This window comes from Amphimedon queenslandica, unplaced genomic scaffold (genome assembly GCF_000090795.2).
Source record: "Amphimedon queenslandica unplaced genomic scaffold, v1.1 AMPQUscaffold_13472, whole genome shotgun sequence".
NCBI lineage: Eukaryota > Metazoa > Porifera > Demospongiae > Haplosclerida > Niphatidae > Amphimedon > Amphimedon queenslandica.
In genome coordinates, this window is record NW_003546292.1 from 3,841 (window position 1) to 20,742 (window position 16,902).

A 16,902-nucleotide genomic window follows, 5' to 3' on the forward strand; every position below is an offset into this window, starting at 1 on the left:
ATAATTTCCTTTTGTTCTATTCCTTAAAAGCATGATATTAATTTTTTTGTTTCTGTCCTCTAGTTGAAGTTAAATGCTGTTAGCTCATTAAACGATTCATTCTTTAAGAAACTCCTTGATGTGAATGAGGCAAGCCAATACCAAGATTAGATACTAGAAATCCATCCTTCATTTCTCTTTCTTAGGACTATATGTCACTGAATGAAGAGCTATCAATGATTAGTTTCATTGAAGCGCTTGTGAGACGAATAAGGAAACTACTCAAACTGAGGGCAGCAGCCAGACCAGTCCTTAAACTATAATTCACAAACACTCACTTCCTCACTTCTACTACTTCTTAATTTTAGTTTCATTTTCGACTACTTCTTAGTTGTAAATATTTTGTTGTTAATGCTAATAACTTACATTATATTTTAATCACTTGATTACGTAAGTAATGTTAGCGTGTTTGTATAGCAAGATAATTGGAACAATCAGAGCCCCTGGTGCAATTGTTTTAAACATTGGAAGTGAAAGCTGAAGTTTCTGCTTGCTGCTACCAAGAGTACATAATATTAGGTACTCTTGCAGCTAGGCATAAAGACTGCACTATTATTGATTCATGAGGTTTCAGTAATTATTGTTTAGAAAAGAGTTGCATGAAAAGAGAAGCATCAAAAAATAGTCCTAACAAAAATATTTAATTAATAAAAAGTCCTATATTGCTTCTTCATGCATGCACTTATTACATTAGACCAGTTCATTGCTTGTTGCATCCAAGATCAATGGGAACTTTACCAGAGATATCAATCTTAGCACATCCTCCTTGATTATTCACACCAAACCCATTGCATCCCATTCCATTAGTCCAGGGTTTGTAAGGTAAGGTACCAGCACCTCTATCATACCTTGGCTTGTAACAGCTCTTTGGTGGCCACCACTGGTAGCAGTATAGGCCCATGTCATCATACTCGGGCCCACAGAAATAGCTACAGTATCCCCAGCAAACTGTAGCAACTCCCATGTAGTTTTCTTTGCATTTTGGATAGCACAGACCAGCATCATTTTCTTCATCTTCATCACATCCATCCTTTGCGCATGTGTTTGTTGCTGTGCGTAATGGAAAATCTGCACTAGCAAGAAGAGAGCACTTCTTATAGCATAATCCAAGATAGTTCTCCTCATCATCAGCACAACCAATAGTTACTGGACCAACCTTTATTCCACATGCTTTGTGAACTAGAAAAAAATTAATTTACAATATGCAATATATACACTTGCAAGAGCCTTAATTACTATCAACACAGCCAAGCTTGACTAGTAAGTAGTAGACACAAATTTCAGTTCCATTAACTTCAACTTTAATGTTATCCAGAATACCTTTAAAAAGAAAAATACGTTAGGACAGAGTCTTAATTCAACATAAATAGAAAGTATGTACTTTTATAATTATCAGAGACGAGTGCTGTGCCTTGTGGTGGTGACATTACTTTGATTGTGTTCATAACTTCATTTCTGTTTCTAAAAGACATATCAATAGCTTTTGCTTTATTATATACATTATAGTTTTACCTGTAATGATCATGGTGGTAAGACCTTGTCCCTATATAGATATGACATACAATGAACATACATTAACACATACAGCTACTGACATACCTGGCATAGCCAGAACGTGAACACTGAGAGTCATAAAAAAGAATAAAAGAGTTTTCATCGTGATTTCCCTTCCTTGCTCGCTGCATTGAAAAGCACCTTCTTATATAGCCTGAACACTCTTCAAATGAATATTAGGCACTAGACACATTAAGAGACTCGTTACAAATGTTTGCATGGTCTGGCTCTGTTAATTATCATAGTCTAGCACAAATAGATAGTACACTATGCTATCATAATTGCAATTTTGTGATAACGATTTTTAGAACTAACAATCGAGCTATTCACTACAAAAAGATTTTATTTTCATTAATGAATCAAAATAATTTATTTAGTCAAAATCTATATTTTAAAAATAAGAGTCAATTAGATCTACTGTACTATAGATTCATTTTTACATTTACCAAAAGTACATTACCTCCTCTTGATGCGTTACATATTAATTAGAGCTATTGCCTTTGTTTGTAGTGTCTTCACTGAGGAGCTCTGTATGTGCTGTAGAGTGTAGATACACCTATATGGGTAGTCTTGCTTAGACATTGTGCTGCTGGAAAATGCAAATGAAGCCCAAATTTTATTAGCAATTGTGCAACTTCACACCTCAAGGTGTGAACAAGGTGCCAAAAACAAGTTGTTTGGTATAATAAGTATCATAAATAATTATCCACTCTTGGTATCATAAATAATCTTTCAATAATAATTTGAATAGATCAATACAGGTGCAGAAACAGAGAACAAAAGTAATAATAATAATGATGATAATAATAACAACAAATAATTATTCAAAAATACATGCAATAGTTTCTGAAAGCACAACTAAAAACAATTATGTACTGAAAATTAAGTCACAAACATCATAATGTATAATACAATGACAATAGTAACTATATGCATATAATAAATTATTAGTAAAACATTCTCTCATTATGATATGATGGTATATTATTGTATTAGACTAGTTCATCCTGGTATCCCATGTGGTGGGAGTTTTGAAGCTTCTCTGGCCTTTATAATTGTAGCCCTGGCCATAAACTGTCTTCTGGATAAATCTCTAACATGCTAAAGGAGAGATATTATAAATATAAAGTGTACTAGCATTATGATTGAGATATGCCTTGCGTTATAGGCTATAAATTGTACCTTTAAGAATGCTTCTGAAGTGATGACTCCTCTCCTTAAAGCTTCTCCTAAGTAATAGATAGTATCATCAATAGCATTCTCTTCGGCATACAGTCTCAATATTCTACATTAGAAGGAAATTTATTGATAAGTGACAATCATAACTAGTAATTATCAATCTCTTACTGATTGTGGACTGGGTTTGTAGCAACTACAGCTTCGTCAATATTAAATTCGTCTGGTTGACTTTCAAGATATTCTATTATGCTATCAACCTCAGCAGTTTTCTGTCTTAGTGTATCGATACTAGAATTAACCTCATTCTATAGATAGAAGGTGAAAGAATTTCAACTACAATCTCTTTCTCACTTGTTTTGTCTCCATTTCCCTTAACATTTTAGTCAGTTTCTCATTATTATCTTTCAATTTTTTCTGTGTGTCATTCAATGCCTTCATCTCGTCCTATTAATCATCTAAAAGTCATGTGACCATCACCTGACGTTACCTCAGCACGTTCCATGATATTCTGGAGTTGTCTCTTTATCTTGTCCTCAACAGCACTCTCCAGACTGATCCTATTCTCTTTGGCTCTCTCTCTTTCTTCTTCCTCTTTCTTTCTCCTCTCCTCCTCCGCTGACATCTGAGGCTGAGCATTAACAACACCACCAGGCTAATAGAAAACAAAAAATAAATAAATACATTATATGTTAATATTAATATAATTATTATAGATCATTCCTATAAGTTGTCATAGGCTAACAACCTCTGAATGTTACCTCTGAATGTTAGATTAATTAACACAATTTTCAATGAATATTTGACTTAATTATGAATAGTTGCCTGAACTCACACCAAGGACACATACACTGTACTAACTACTAATACACTTTAATCAATAATGACATACAATATTTATTCATCATAATCCAATTACACGTTCACATATTAAATTCACTAGAGCCATATCCATACCTGAGGATAAGGAGGGATGTACCCACTTGGGCCGGGAGGATACCCTCCTCCAGGGTGACCCTGTGGTGAGGGATAAGGAGGTTGATTATATCCTCCGGTTGGATAAGGAGCTGGTTGCGGTTGGTATCCACCAGGGGTTGGCATTGAGGCCTGTACAGGGTAAGGGGTTGGTCCTGGATACCCTGGCTGACCACCTGGTTGTGGATAGGGTGGGTGCTGTGCTTGAGGATAGGGATTATATCCTGGTTGAGGTTGTGGTGGGTGTGGTGGTCTGTAAGCTCCACCCCCTGCTGATGGTGGGCGGTAAGAGCCGGGTGGATTGTAGCCAGCAGCAGCCTGTTGACGACTGTAGACTGGAATATTTTCAGCAAACGTGACACATAATATTTGAAGTAATGCAGTTAAATCGCTTTTACCCTGTCAAAAGAGAGAGAGACACAGACATCATAGACATTATTTTTTATAGAGAGATCATGATACTCATACGACATGTACATCTGTAAATAGACATACATGTACATGTACAGTGCACATATTGTACATGTATGGCAATGCAGCAAGTCGGTCCATGACTTCAAGGAATGCAATACTGACATTACGTATTTCCTTAAATAAAAGCTGGATGCAAATAAACGCCACGAGGGGCAACATGACTTTAGGCTGATTTCTGGTGGCAATTGAGGTTCTTCCAAAAGGCTATATTTATTACATAACTAATATAACTGACAGAGTTTACCCAACAAGCAATACAACTAAACTATTCAGTAACTATTGTGTGATGTGTTCTTAAATACAAACCTGCTTCCATTCAGATATATATGGTAGGTAAACACGCCCACTGTGATCAACAAAACGAGACGGATTAATACTCATCTCTGGAGTGGGCGTGACAAAAACTATTGGATTGATTTTTGGGTGTGTCCTTTGAACCCAAATAATAATAGGAATATTATAAGTACTGCCTTGAGGAACAGAGAGGGGTAATAGGGACAGAGTGAGGAGGAAGAGAAAAAGAGTGAGACAGAGAGAAAAAGTTAGACCAGTATTCTCTCATTAAGTACCTCTAAAAGAAACAGGAATGGTCCCTTTTAATCTGAATAACAACTCCTTACGTCCATCATGGTGAACTGAAAGAGAAAATACACACACCATGACGTGTGTATACATTATATGATTATACTATGAACATACTATAATTTTCACTTCCTATTTTAAGATCTTTGTAATGCTGCAGAGATGCTTGTACATCCCTAGCAGCAGGATCCATTAACGGATACTGTGTAACATAAAATATACCACACATAAGAAGTTATTTTGATGGCCTCACTAACCCCTTTCATGTGTGACTTGATGTCTTTTAAGTTCACAGCCATTTTCTGCCTCCTGACCTAAGACAACTAGGCTAATAGGAAGAGTGACATGAAATTTAAAGACAACAGACTTCCTCTTACCTTTCTAGGAGAAGAATCTCAGCAAAAATGGAGGCTCGAATGGAGGAGAGATGAACAAGTATGCAAAGATGTAATAAGCCACACCTACTGTAAAGTCACGTGCATACCCGCCCACACTACGTCATTTTAAATTAAGTTTTTAATAACTAAAATCACACCCACTTTCTAAAAATTAATGATACAGCAACACACAACACAAGACACACATGTGACCTCTCGCCTTTTTAATTGCCAAAGCTGCTCGAGTAAGCTAATTTAAACTATCCCTGTCCTAGCTCTGTATTCTTAAGACAAGTACTTAAGCAAACAACAGGAGATTCTATAGATTCTCTGTTCATAACCTCCAGGCTTTAGCTTTTAAAGATGGAGAAAGGTGTCCCCAATGTGAATGTGGAGCCAGTAGCCCCTTACCCGGCCAAAGACATAGTCCACGAAGTAAAGAATGTGTTTATATACATACCAGCAGAGCTGTCAGCTACCGGGTTTGAACTGAAGATTAATGGATTTGTTAGGATTGTGAAAAAGGTACATGTATGTATATACATGTACATGTAAATGTTCATGCATAATTGGTTTTTTGTTTGCTTTCTTTTTCCTGTTTATTCTACTAAATGCACTATTGTCACTGTTTTTTGTAATGTGCATATACATGTAATCTTCTCTATCCAGGAATCAGATAATTTACTGGTGTGGGATCCTCTGGAATTAAGCTATCAAGATGTCGCCTGTCTCTTCTCCTCTGAGTCTGATGGCTGGACAATCATAGACGAGCCGTGTAAGTCAAGTGACGTGCACATTATCACATGATAACATTGTACATATTGCACCAGTTGTGTTGCTTTGTTAGCAAGTTGTCCTTCAGTGTGGCATGATTTAAATGGCACTTTATTGAATGGGATTTCTATTCACAATCATATTTCTAATTTAAAAAAAATCTAATCTAGTTTTAGTTTCTTATTTTTATCAAAAGTACATTTGTATTTTTACGACCTGGGGGCGAAGCCCCCAGGTCGTTCCTATAATTGATTTCACCCACGTGCGATATATATATATTTGTATGTCAACACTTACATTTCTTCTATACATGTTGTATTGGAGAAATAACATGCCTTAGCAACCACCCGCCCACGCTACGTAAGTGGGTGTGGTCACGGCAAACAAGATGGCGGCTTGCACATGGGACAAAGTTATGAGCTTTCTAACAGCGAAAGAACATAGAGATACTGTCTAAAGACTTCTCTAGAAGCATTAGAAGGTAGAGAGAACCTTTATAAGTCTTAATAAGAACCTAGTTGTACTTGCAAGGTGGTGAAAACAATTATAGGAATATTTTTACACTAATACGCTTGTTTAATTACAAGTTTATATTTCTTTTTTTTAGATGAGGTTCCAGTTATTGTTGATGAACATGAATGCACTTATCCCAGTATCTATCCTAAGCTTGATCTCAAACCACCTGATCCTATTCTACCCACAGCTGCAACTGCTACTTCTCCTACTAGGAACAATAAAAATGGTGGTAGTAAAGGGAGTCCTTCTGTCAGGTATAAGGTCGGGAATGAGGGAGAACAGAAAGTAGGAGGAGCCAAAGGAGGTATGATATGAGAAGATCACAATGTGATATGAATATTGTCCTTGTATGTGCATGTACTTGTATGTGAATGTGTTGTACTGCATATGCATATACTGTACTACATAGTATAGTGGACCCTATACAGCATATACATGTAAGATTTGCCTTAGGTGTCCTTTGGCAGGGTTTCCCACAAAGCATGTTAAGTGAGCTAAACAGGATGCTTCATGAACTTACAAGCACTACAATACAGTCCATTGTGTACATGTACTTTTAAAATTCAATTTGATCAGAATCAGGTCAAACTTTCTATGCAATATAAGTACATGTATACGCATCAGAAAATGGAGAAATCTCTCCTAACCATTTTTGTTGAAATTTGGCTGAAGACCCTGTACTACCGTATAGGGGTTATATTTCACTGGAAATAAATTTCACGAATTTCGCTTTTTCATTAAATTTGCGAAATTAAATTCCACAAAAGAGGTGTGGCACACTAGGAAAAATGGCTGCAGAAGGTAGATTCGCGAAAATTTGTACCAACAAAAGGCAAATCTGGACAAATTCGCAAAATTTTATACCAACAAAATAAAGCCCCTATACAGTATGTCCAGAGATTTTTAGTATTGTAACAAAATCCTATGGGAAACCCTGGTCTTTTATTGCTACACCAGTAGAGGTGCCCACTATAGAGAGTGTTTATTGTTAAGAGAAGTTGCACTGCACTGTATTATTTATTGCTGTAGGCTCTTCTCCTGTGATTGCATCATCTAAAACAAGTCCAGTTAGTTTCAGTCTCTCTCAATTGAAAATGGTCCGTGAGACCAACAGACGTGAGGGTACCAGACTCACCTTCTTCCTAAAAGATGGGAAGGAACTGCCAACACTTTCATTTCATGATGGAGGAACAGCAGGACTCCTGCAATCAATGCAACGGTTCCTATACTTAGTGAGGTATGTATGGGATTTTTGGATGTTTCCCTGAATGTTTGTTTTTTCTCCATATTTATTGTGAATAGCATAATCAAGATACCGTAATGATAACTTAAAAACATGTATATGTGTATGTATCATTAAAATTGAGAATTTTATCCTAGCTGTTTTTTTATGAATTGTACATGTACTCTATTATTTTGAGCAACTTGAAAAATGAAAAAACATTTTGTTAATTTGTTTTATGCTGACATTTTGTTTCTAATTTTATTATTTTAGGGATGGTAAAGATAATAGAATTATTCGTGTTGAGAAGAATCCTGTCGTTGAGATGAGCCGAAAGAAAACCCCACCCCCTTCTGGCCATAAACCACACCTACCTTACCATATCACTCTCAGTGGAAGAGGAGTAAGGGAAGAGAGAGAGGGAGAGAGTATTGTATGGAAGACGAAGAAAAAGAAAGAGAGATAAAAAATAGAGAGCAAAGATTATGATTCAATCATTAACTATTGTGCACGCACACACACATACAGAGTTCATTCCCAAGGGCTCTTGTACAAGATCTTGGTAAGATAGTCCGAAACACATTCCTACCACCAGACAGTGAGCAGTTACTGGAGAGGAGACCAGTGGAGACCAACGATGAAGAGGAAGAGATATCAACCATCACTTGTAAGGACATTGAGACAGGAGGTAACATTGCAAAGAGTAAACCTGATGTTGCTACACCTGAGCAGTCTCTTATATCAGATTTTCAAATCGTCACAAATTTACAGGTAATGTACTATCCTTATTTTTATCATTCTTGATATTATTGTTAATGAATTTTTAGGGTCAGCTACCTCCTCGTCTTCCCCCGAGGCCACGCCTACCTCCGTTATCTCGGGAAGAATGGGAGAGCTATAGAGAGATTGATGGACGCGTCTCTAAAGAAAATGAAGAGAAGTTTCGTGCAAGAGTATTTGCTGGAGTCAGTCTCCCCTCTCTCTCTCTCTTAATTTATTCCTTGCATATATGTAGTTGTACATGTACATACACCATCAAAATTATCCCTTTTTCTTTTTTCTCTCATTTTTCTCTCTCAGAGTATTGATCATTCAATAAGACGTGAGGTATGGAAGTATTTGTTGGGATATTTCAGATTTGGTGCAACCGATATTGAGAGGATGGAGGAACAGAAGGCAAAAGAAAGAGAATATGAAATAATGAAGAAGCAATGGGAGTCGTTCCTTCCTCAGCAGGAAGCTAACTTTGCTCGCTGGAGAGAACTTAGAAACCTTGTTGGTAAGACAAAGAAAAATAATTTTATGTTGTTAAATTGCACTTTAATTCTATGCAGAAAAAGATGTTATTCGTACTGATCGTGATGTGGAGTTGTTTCACAGTGTCAGTAGTCCGCAGTTGAAGCAGCTGCAGAACATTTTGAAAACTTATATAATGTACAACATGGACCTTGGTAAAGACCCCATGTAAAATTTGCTTGTATTGGGAGGGAGGGAAAAGAAAAATGTTAGTGAAATAATAGAGTTTGAATGAATAAAATGTACTTGTGCATGTACATGTACCTACGTAGTACCTACATAAGTACTACTGGTGTTCTTTTGATCTTATTTCTTATGTTGTTCAGGTTATGTACAAGGAATGAGTGACCTCCTCTCAGTGATATTAGCCATTATGGAGAATGAGGTTGATTCCTTTTGGTGTTTCGTTGGACTGATGGACATGATACATGACCGATTTGAGATCACACAAGAATTCATGAGATTGCGTATCAAGCAACTACGAACGTTGCTTAAGGTATCTGATCCTGAATTCTACAAGTATTTGGGTAAGTAGAATTTTATACTAAAAATGAGACTGAGCTTTGTTATAATAATAAGGAGAGAAAGACTCCAACAACCTGTATCTCTCATTTCGATGGCTTCTCGTTGATTTCAAAAGAGAATTCCAGTTCTCAGATCTCATGATCTTATGGGAGGTCTGTCTAATATAGTGTGTGTAGTAGTCATTAATTACCATTTATTAATAGGTTTTTTGGACACTTCATTTGTCACCTGATTATCCGTTGTTCTTTGCACTTGCTATCATTGAGAAAGAAAGGAATAACATGATGGATCCTAAATTTGACTTCAGTGACATTATTGCTGTTAGTCAGAGAGGGAGGGAGGAAAAGAGATGAAGTTTACTATTATTATTTAATTTTTAGCATATAAATGGTCTGTCAAAGAATCTTCAATTAGAAGAGTTGTTAGAGAAAGCTGAGAGTATTTGTCGTCAAGTAGGAGCTGTAGATCATTTACCTGAAGAGTTGCAGCCTTTGGTCAGACAGCCTCTTCCTCCTCCTTTCACTTTTCCTTCAGCTAAATGAACACTTGATTATTGTTTTTAATCCTTTTCTGTTGCAAATATATATATTTATTATGATAAGGTCAAACAGAGAGAGTGACTGAATTTCTTGTTTTCTTTACTTTTTAATAAAAGTTCCTAATCTGATGTTATATTTGCATTAGCAGCAGCTTAGTTTATATATGGCACAAGAACTAATTTCCTTACAAAAGTTGAAGATTATGTGACTTCATGGCATTTTGCAGTAAGTCACTCATTAGATCAATTTAAAATGGGCTCTTGGTTTCAGTGTATGAGTGAATGAAATTAGTTGTCTGTGCCATTGATTTGCTTCAGCATTCATAGTGCTGCTTGCTTGTTTGTCACAAAAATACGTGAATAACATTACATTTGCAAGGTTTGCATTAGCAACAACATCCAATTACACTTCTACACCTATGGCTGTTACGGAATTATTAAAACATTACACAAGCTCAAGCCAGAAAATTTTGAGCATATGATTGCATTACTGAAATCAAAACAGGAGCCAAGATACTTTGATCATGAGTTAACCAAAAAATTCTCATACTGAAGGTGACATTAAAGCATAAACATGGACATCGGGACAAGCTCATGAACACCATTATGTAATTAGTTATGCTTCATACTTTCAGTATTATAAACAAACATGTCTCAGTATAAAAGTAGAAAGCTAAGAAAGCAACAATCACGTCAGTATCATAAAGAAATTTGACTGTATTATCATCTACAAAGGAAAATGAAGTCTTTGTTCCTGCTGCTTTGCATATTTGGGATCTTTGCTTCTGCTAAAAGTAGCTATATGCAAGATTTAACTTCATATTTCATGTTATTTTATTCATAATAGGTTGTAATAACACAATTGCAAAAGATTGCAAGGAGTTGCACGAAAATGGTCAAAACTGTAGTGGTGTTTACACCATAAAACCTGATCATTTACCTGCTTTTGAGGTATATACATACAACCATCTCTAATGATTATTATGTATTATGCAGGTTTACTGTGATATGAGCTTGGGTGTTGGGTATACTGTCTTTCAAAGGAGAATGGATGGTACAGTCAACTTCTATCAAGATTGGGCCAATTACTTGAAAGGTTTTGGAGACCTCAGGGGAGAGTTCTGGCTGGGACTCGATAAAATACACCGTCTCACCAAAAGCTTCAACACTAGCCTACGTATTTACATGGAAGATTTCGCAGGAGTAAAAACTCATGCGGTCTATTCTAAATTTAGTTTGAAAGGTGCAGATGAGAAGTATTCATTAAAAGTATCAGGTTATTACATTGGCAATGCTGGAGATAGCTTGACTCAGCACAATGGTAAGAGATTCACCACTCGTGATCAAGACAATGATGATAGTCAAACCGTCAATTGTGCTTTTGCATCTCGAGGAGCATGGTGGTATTCTTCCTGCCATAACTCAAATCTAAATGGCTTGTATTTGGCTGGCCATCATCCTTCAAATGGAAATGGAGTCAATTGGAGTAGCTGGAGGGGTATCAATTACTCTTTGAGGATTACGGAAATGAAAGTATTAAGGCATTAAGTCTTGTCATGCTAAATCTCATGCTGAACACTGTAGTTTCTGCTTAGACTAATAGTAGATTTGTCTAGGTCATCATGTAGTTTATGATAATAATATTATTTTATTTTTAATGATAAAAAATTATTATTATCATTGAGTCTTTCTTTAAAATGAATTTAAAATTGTTTTTGGAGGCGGGAGCATATGGAGGCGTGGCTGTACCAAGTCACGTGACTTATGGTGCATAACTTGAGAGCCTGATACAAGAAATAGAGCAAAATCTCGAGCAAAATGCCTGGTAGGAAGGATAAGAAGAAAGATAGAGGAGAGAAACCAAAGGGTGGCGGGGGACTGGCCTCGTTTCTTGGCGTTGGAGGGATGCCAGGTTAGAGAAGACAGTAAAAGAGAACCTCACTTTATCCAATACCCCTCCTCTTTCTCCTCCCATTATGTTTATACTAGAGTTCAATGATGAGGATTTAGAGGCGGAATTACTAGCCATGACAGGTGGTGGAGTGAGTAAGGGCAAAAAGAAAGGAAGCAGCAGTGGAGGAGGAGGAGCCTCGTTAGCTGATATTGATAAGATGCTGTCATCAGCTCACAAACTGGGAGAGGAGACTGGAGAGGGTGATGATGATGAAGATGATGATATGGATGTTGACGATGCTGATCTATTAGCTGAACTGGTGGGTTGATTATTATTATATGCACACATTGTACTAGTAGAAGATACTGCTGGGCTCTTGTGTAGAAATTAGGCCAATGACCCTATACTATCATTATACATGTACACATGTAGTACATGATCTTTGGCTTAATTTTTGAGCATTAGAAACTATTGATAAAAAATTCAAACTCTATTGGAATCAGCTCAAACTTTCTACACAACATAAGTACATGTATATGCATCAGAAAATGTAATAAAAATTAGAAATTCTTTCTTAGTCATTTTTGGTGAAATTTGGCCAACGACCCTGTACTATAGTACAGGGTCTTTCACCCGATTTTAAAGCAACTTTGAAAATTCATAACAAATCTAGTTTTGATTGGAATCAGCTCAAACTTTCTACACAACATAAATACATGTATATGCATCAGAAAATGTAATAAAAATTAGAAATTCTTTCCTAGCCATTTTTGGTGAAATTTGGCCAACGACCCTGTACTATAGTACAGGGTCTTTCGCCCGATTTTTAAGCAACTTTGAAAATTCATAACAAATCTAGTTTTGATTGGAATCAGCTCAAACTTGATACACAACATAAATACATGTATATGTATCAGAAAAAAATTATAAAAGTGGAAAATTTTCTCCTTTTCATTTTTGGCAAAATTTGGCTAAGATCCCTGTACTACAGTACAGGGACTTTGGCCCAATTTTTAGCAACTTTAAAATTTGTAAAAAAAATCCAGTTTTGATTGAAATCAACTCAAACTTGATATACAACTTAAGTACATGTATATGCATCAGAAAATGTAATAAAACTGAGGAAATCTCTCCTAGTCGTTTTTGCCGAAATTTGGCCAATGACCCTGCACTATAGTACAGGGTTTTGGCCAGATTTTGGAGCAAGTTTGAAAATTCATTAAAAATCCAGTTTTGATTGGAATCAGCTCAAAGTTTGTACACATTTAGTGTGCAACAGAACTTCAAATGTGTATCAGAAAATGTAAATTGCATTGTGTGTTGTATTTGATGGTATTTAAAATACTATTACATATTTTTTTCCGTTTAATAGGAAGGAATGGAAGATGATGATGATGAAGGTGCTGATGATTCCATGGAGATTACAGTAGAAAGGCCTCCTGTTAGACAGAAACCTACTCCTCCTGCTCCTGTCAAACCAGCTGGAAAAACTAGTAAATAATAAATAATATTTATAGCCAAATATCATTCTCTCTCTTTTTCTTTCTCTGCTTAGGTTCATCAAATAACTTACAGATAGTCAACGAGAGGTTGAGTGCTTATAGATCAGCCTCTGCTGCTGCTAAAGCTAAAGGAGAGACTAGTAAAGTGAGACGGTATGAGAGAGCCATTGGCTCAATGAATGAAATGGTGAAGGACCTGAAGGCAGGGAAGAGGGTCAACATGGAGGAACTACCTCCTGAGGTTTTTGTACCGTCGGGTGGAGGAGGAGGAGGGGGAGCTAGTGGGAGTGGTAGTTTGGCTTCAAAGGGAAAACCCCAAACAGAAAAGGTTGATGATGACGAGTTTGCTGAGTTGGCGGAATGGGCTGGCATCTCCACTGATAAAGGAAAAGGTAGGGATATTTGATGCTCTATTTAATGCCCACCTTGAGTCACTCTATAATATAATATTGGTACACGATTGCAAAATTTATTGGGGCGAGCAAAAGCGAGCCCCACATAGTCGAGTCGAGTATGTCTGTTTGTTTGTTTGTACACGTACGTCACTCCTATTTATGCGTCTATAAAAAATAATCACACATTTTAAAATGATAATTTTGATAATTACGGTACCACGTGCAAAAACAAAGAGCAACTTCAGTAATCACTGGACGAGAGGAGTTCAAGAGTATTCAAAAAACAAGAGAAGCTGAAGCTTAAAGCATGAGTAATTCACAAGAAAATGCTTGTGATGCTCGTCGACTTCTTTGTAATGAGCTAAGAAGGAGCAAGACTGAGGAGGAGAAAAGAGCGAGGAGGTCCAATAGAAATGCTAGAGATAGGTCTTTTCGCACCCAAAGACAACAAATGGAGTCTCCTTCTGGCTTCTGAGACCAACTATCTTCCATCCTAGATCTATATAACTGCAGAGATTCTTCACTCAAAGCTAGAAGCTATGAAATTCCTTCCATGCAAATTCTGCATTAGTGTATTGATATCATATTCACATCAGTCAACATTCAAGGTTTAATAGCCACTACATCATTGTCTATATAGACATTGTATATTGCTAATCGAAATGTTAATCATTTTGCTCGCCCCTTAATGTTTTACATTCGCCTAGTTAGATTTAATTTTTTGGTCTTCCTTAAATAATGATGCACTTAATTTTCCATAGTGAAAGTATTTGTATTTATTTTGCACTTGAATAGTATTACAAACATCACTATATCTACTTTTATTTTCATAATTATTTTCCCCCTAGCTGAGGTAGCTGCCCCCAAGGCCACACCTTCTGCTGATATATCACTGATATCAGAGAGACTCAAGATGTATCAGGAAGGACTCAAGGCAGCCGAGACTGCAGGAGACTCAAGCAAAATAAGGAGGTACAAGCGCTCTGTAGAAACCTTGACGTCTCTTCAAAAAGATGCTAAAAGTGGCCGCCATGTTGACATGGAGACCATACCACCTGTCATCAATGTACCGGTGAACCAGACCACACCCACTAGCAGTAAACCTGTTTCAAAGACCACACCCGCTCAAACCGGCAACTTGATTGATTTGGATGATCCTGAATTTGACGAGTTTAATTTATCAGAGGAAGACATGGCGGCCATGATGGCTAGTCTTCCAGAACAGAATAAGCCTGTGACCACACCTACTCGGCCTCCGCCCATTCAAGCCACGCCTCCAAAGGTCCAATCAGTTCCAATGAAACCAAAGCCTCAGGCTCCGCCCCCACCAGCTCCAAAACCTCAAACCATGCCTGCTTCATCCCGCCCACCTGGACTAATTGATTTAGATACTCCGGAATTTGCAGAGTTTGATTTGAGTGAAGAAGACATGGAACTGCTCGCCTCACAACTTGACATGTCAAAGAATGTCCAAAAAACTCCGCCCACTGCTACTTCAGCAGCCACACCCCCAGTAGTCACGCCTCCTAGAGAAACAACTCAGAGTTTACCGACAAAGATGGTTCGTCCTGTTGGTATGGGTGGACCTGTCACCAAAGAACAAGTATTACTGGTACTAAGGGAGAGAAAGGATCAGTACATGACAGCAGTGCGATCAGCTAAAGCTAAAGGAGACGCTAGTGGTACCAAACAATACGGATCAGTTGCTATTCAGTTTGATAAAGCCATAAAGAGTATCGAACAAGGACAGCCCATTGATCTATCTGGTACTCCCCCTCCTCCCCCCGGCTTTACTTCTAACTATAACTATGACATATCTAAATACAAATCAGCCACACCAGCACCAGCAGCCATGGGTACAGCCCCTCAATCAGCCCAAGGAGGAGGAGGAGAGGGTGATAGTGATCCTGGTATTCCTGTTCCAAAGACTCCATTAGAAGGACTCCAGCAAAGACTAGATAAATACAAGGAGGGATTGAAATTAGCATCAGATAAAGGAGAGTCCTCAAGAGTCCGTAGACTAGGAAGGATCATCAAACAATACGAGGAAGCCATCAGAGACACTAAGGCTGGGAAGTTTGTTAATTTTGAGGAGCTCCCTGCCCCACCTGGTTACCCTCCCATACCCTCTGCCCCTAGAGCTCAGTCTCGTCCAGCTCAATCCTTACCTCCTTCTAGAGTGAGTCAGCCTTCAGGTGCTGGGGGTAGAGTGAAGCTATCAGTGAATGAGGGACAGATTAGAGCTTTGAAGCAAAGAGGAGCCGAGTTTCAAAGAGCAGCAAGAGAGGCAAAGGCTAAGGGAGATAAAGAAAAGGCACTGGGTTATCTTAGGTACTATAAAGGTATTGAACCAATGATAGCAGCTGCTGAGAGTGGATACCCTGTTGATATGACACAAGTGAGTTATATGTACACTATATTGTATATGCTATTGAGACAGTGTATTGTAATTTATATGAATTGTACACAATTTTATATCTTTGACCTTTATTTTATTATTATGCCCTTTCATGTGTATATGTGTAGGTCCCTCCCTCTCCTTATTCTGATCCAAGTAAAGCAACAGCCAGTAAAGGTGTACTCTCTCACTTGGAGAAAGCCAAAGAAGGAGATGAGGACACGTTTGATTTGATAGAGAAACAACTTGAAGAACAGAAAGACATTTGCTCAGAGAATGCTAAGGTCTACGAGAAACTAGGTAACCTTGGAGCTGCCTCTCAATACAAGAACATGGCAGACACCTGTCAGAGAGACTTACTTGCTATTAAAGGAATTAGAAAACAAGTAAGAGAGAGTGAGGGAGGGAGGGAGGGAGGGTGGGAGGGAGGGTGGATAAGAGAGGATAAAAGAGGGTGGTGTACATGTAAGTGTAGTTGGGTGGAAGGGTGAGAAAGAAAGGGAAAAGGGCTGGCAAAGACATTTGAGTAGATATGATATCATACAACTAGTTTTGATAATAAGATAAGATTGTATAGTCCTTGCCTTTTCTTCATGTATTGATGTCTTACTTTATCCACCCCCTTTTCTCCTCTCTCCTTCCCCTCTCCTCCTATGTCTTTAGGG

At 37.6% G+C, this 16,902-nt stretch overlaps 5 protein-coding genes across 7 annotated transcripts in view; 3 read left to right on the plus strand and 2 right to left on the minus strand.

Moving 5' to 3' along the window:
- Positions 1-616: 616 nt before the first annotated feature.
- LOC100636823 (uncharacterized) lies at positions 617-1,710 on the minus strand. The gene is made up of 5 exons (XM_003385113.3): positions 1,639-1,710; positions 1,552-1,582; positions 1,421-1,500; positions 1,276-1,359; positions 617-1,218 (listed from the first exon to the last, which is right to left on the minus strand). The coding sequence occupies exons 1-5, from the start codon at positions 1,694-1,696 to the stop codon at positions 740-742; spliced, it is 732 nt and encodes a 243-aa protein (XP_003385161.1). The 5' UTR covers positions 1,697-1,710; the 3' UTR covers positions 617-739.
- Positions 1,711-2,309: 599 nt separating this feature from the next.
- LOC100637579 (tumor susceptibility gene 101 protein-like) lies at positions 2,310-5,286 on the minus strand. The gene is made up of 11 exons (XM_003385119.3): positions 5,178-5,286; positions 5,058-5,128; positions 4,918-5,002; positions 4,788-4,853; positions 4,525-4,688; positions 3,727-4,143; positions 3,260-3,424; positions 3,124-3,216; positions 2,941-3,077; positions 2,776-2,878; positions 2,310-2,694 (listed from the first exon to the last, which is right to left on the minus strand). Exons 2-11 carry the CDS (start codon positions 5,097-5,099, stop codon positions 2,596-2,598), a joined length of 1,371 nt encoding a protein of 456 aa, XP_003385167.1. The 5' UTR covers positions 5,100-5,128; positions 5,178-5,286; the 3' UTR covers positions 2,310-2,595.
- Positions 5,287-5,354: 68 nt separating this feature from the next.
- LOC100637705 (TBC1 domain family member 15-like) lies at positions 5,355-10,187 on the plus strand. Of its 3 annotated transcripts, none has more exons than XM_019994441.1 (14): positions 5,355-5,422; positions 5,525-5,702; positions 5,847-5,952; positions 6,559-6,771; positions 7,497-7,704; positions 7,963-8,092; positions 8,218-8,460; positions 8,517-8,654; positions 8,770-8,968; positions 9,024-9,140; positions 9,312-9,512; positions 9,565-9,662; positions 9,714-9,830; positions 9,891-10,187. In XM_019994441.1, exons 2-14 carry the CDS (start codon positions 5,541-5,543, stop codon positions 10,050-10,052), a joined length of 2,094 nt encoding a protein of 697 aa, XP_019850000.1. In that variant the 5' UTR covers positions 5,355-5,422; positions 5,525-5,540; the 3' UTR covers positions 10,053-10,187. The 3 variants fall into 3 exon arrangements, with proteins under 3 accessions (XP_019850000.1, XP_019849999.1, XP_019850001.1); XM_019994442.1 differs by having other exon boundaries at positions 5,374-5,471; XM_019994440.1 differs by having other exon boundaries at positions 5,370-5,702.
- A 548-nt stretch (positions 10,188-10,735) lies between these two features.
- On the plus strand, positions 10,736-11,726 carry LOC100637828 (ficolin-2-like). Its single transcript, XM_003385121.2, has 3 exons — positions 10,736-10,842; positions 10,896-10,999; positions 11,045-11,726. Exons 1-3 carry the CDS (start codon positions 10,788-10,790, stop codon positions 11,594-11,596), a joined length of 711 nt encoding a protein of 236 aa, XP_003385169.2. The 5' UTR covers positions 10,736-10,787; the 3' UTR covers positions 11,597-11,726.
- A 39-nt stretch (positions 11,727-11,765) lies between these two features.
- The window catches only part of LOC100637953 (coiled-coil and C2 domain-containing protein 1-like), a 6,092-nt gene continuing 955 nt past the window's right edge, over positions 11,766-16,902 (plus strand). Inside the window, exons 1-6 of the mRNA XM_019994484.1 lie at positions 11,766-11,960; positions 12,038-12,261; positions 13,315-13,435; positions 13,498-13,836; positions 14,688-16,237; positions 16,366-16,633. Of these exons, the coding sequence (XP_019850043.1) occupies positions 11,867-11,960; positions 12,038-12,261; positions 13,315-13,435; positions 13,498-13,836; positions 14,688-16,237; positions 16,366-16,633 (2,596 nt within the window). The 5' untranslated portion in view covers positions 11,766-11,866. The remainder of the gene's footprint in view (positions 11,961-12,037; positions 12,262-13,314; positions 13,436-13,497; positions 13,837-14,687; positions 16,238-16,365; positions 16,634-16,902) is intronic.

Excerpts from the sequence above, each read along its gene's own strand:
- LOC100636823 (XM_003385113.3), bottom strand. The coding sequence starts at position 1,696 with ATGAAAACTCTTTTATTCTTTTTTATGACTCTCAGTGTTCACGTTCTG. Across the intron at positions 1,583-1,638 it reads TCACGTTCTGGCTATGCCAG|GGACAAGGTCTTACCACCAT; the intron begins GTATGTCAGTAG and ends ATATCTATATAG. Across the intron at positions 1,501-1,551 it reads TACCACCATGATCATTACAG|AAACAGAAATGAAGTTATGA; the intron begins GTAAAACTATAA and ends TATGTCTTTTAG.
- LOC100637705 (XM_019994441.1), top strand. The coding sequence starts at position 5,541 with ATGGAGAAAGGTGTCCCCAATGTGAATGTGGAGCCAGTAGCCCCTTAC. Across the intron at positions 8,461-8,516 it reads AAATCGTCACAAATTTACAG|GGTCAGCTACCTCCTCGTCT; the intron begins GTAATGTACTAT and ends ATGAATTTTTAG. Across the intron at positions 9,831-9,890 it reads ACTTCAGTGACATTATTGCT|CATATAAATGGTCTGTCAAA; the intron begins GTTAGTCAGAGA and ends TTTAATTTTTAG.
- LOC100637579 (XM_003385119.3), bottom strand. The coding sequence starts at position 5,099 with ATGGCTGTGAACTTAAAAGACATCAAGTCACACATGAAAGGG. Across the intron at positions 3,425-3,726 it reads ACATCCCTCCTTATCCTCAG|CCTGGTGGTGTTGTTAATGC; the intron begins GTATGGATATGG and ends GTTTTCTATTAG. Across the intron at positions 3,078-3,123 it reads GGGAAATGGAGACAAAACAA|AATGAGGTTAATTCTAGTAT; the intron begins GTGAGAAAGAGA and ends TTCTATCTATAG.
- LOC100637828 (XM_003385121.2), top strand. The coding sequence starts at position 10,788 with ATGAAGTCTTTGTTCCTGCTGCTTTGCATATTTGGGATCTTTGCTTCT. Across the intron at positions 10,843-10,895 it reads GATCTTTGCTTCTGCTAAAA|GTTGTAATAACACAATTGCA; the intron begins GTAGCTATATGC and ends TATTCATAATAG. Across the intron at positions 11,000-11,044 it reads ATCATTTACCTGCTTTTGAG|GTTTACTGTGATATGAGCTT; the intron begins GTATATACATAC and ends TGTATTATGCAG.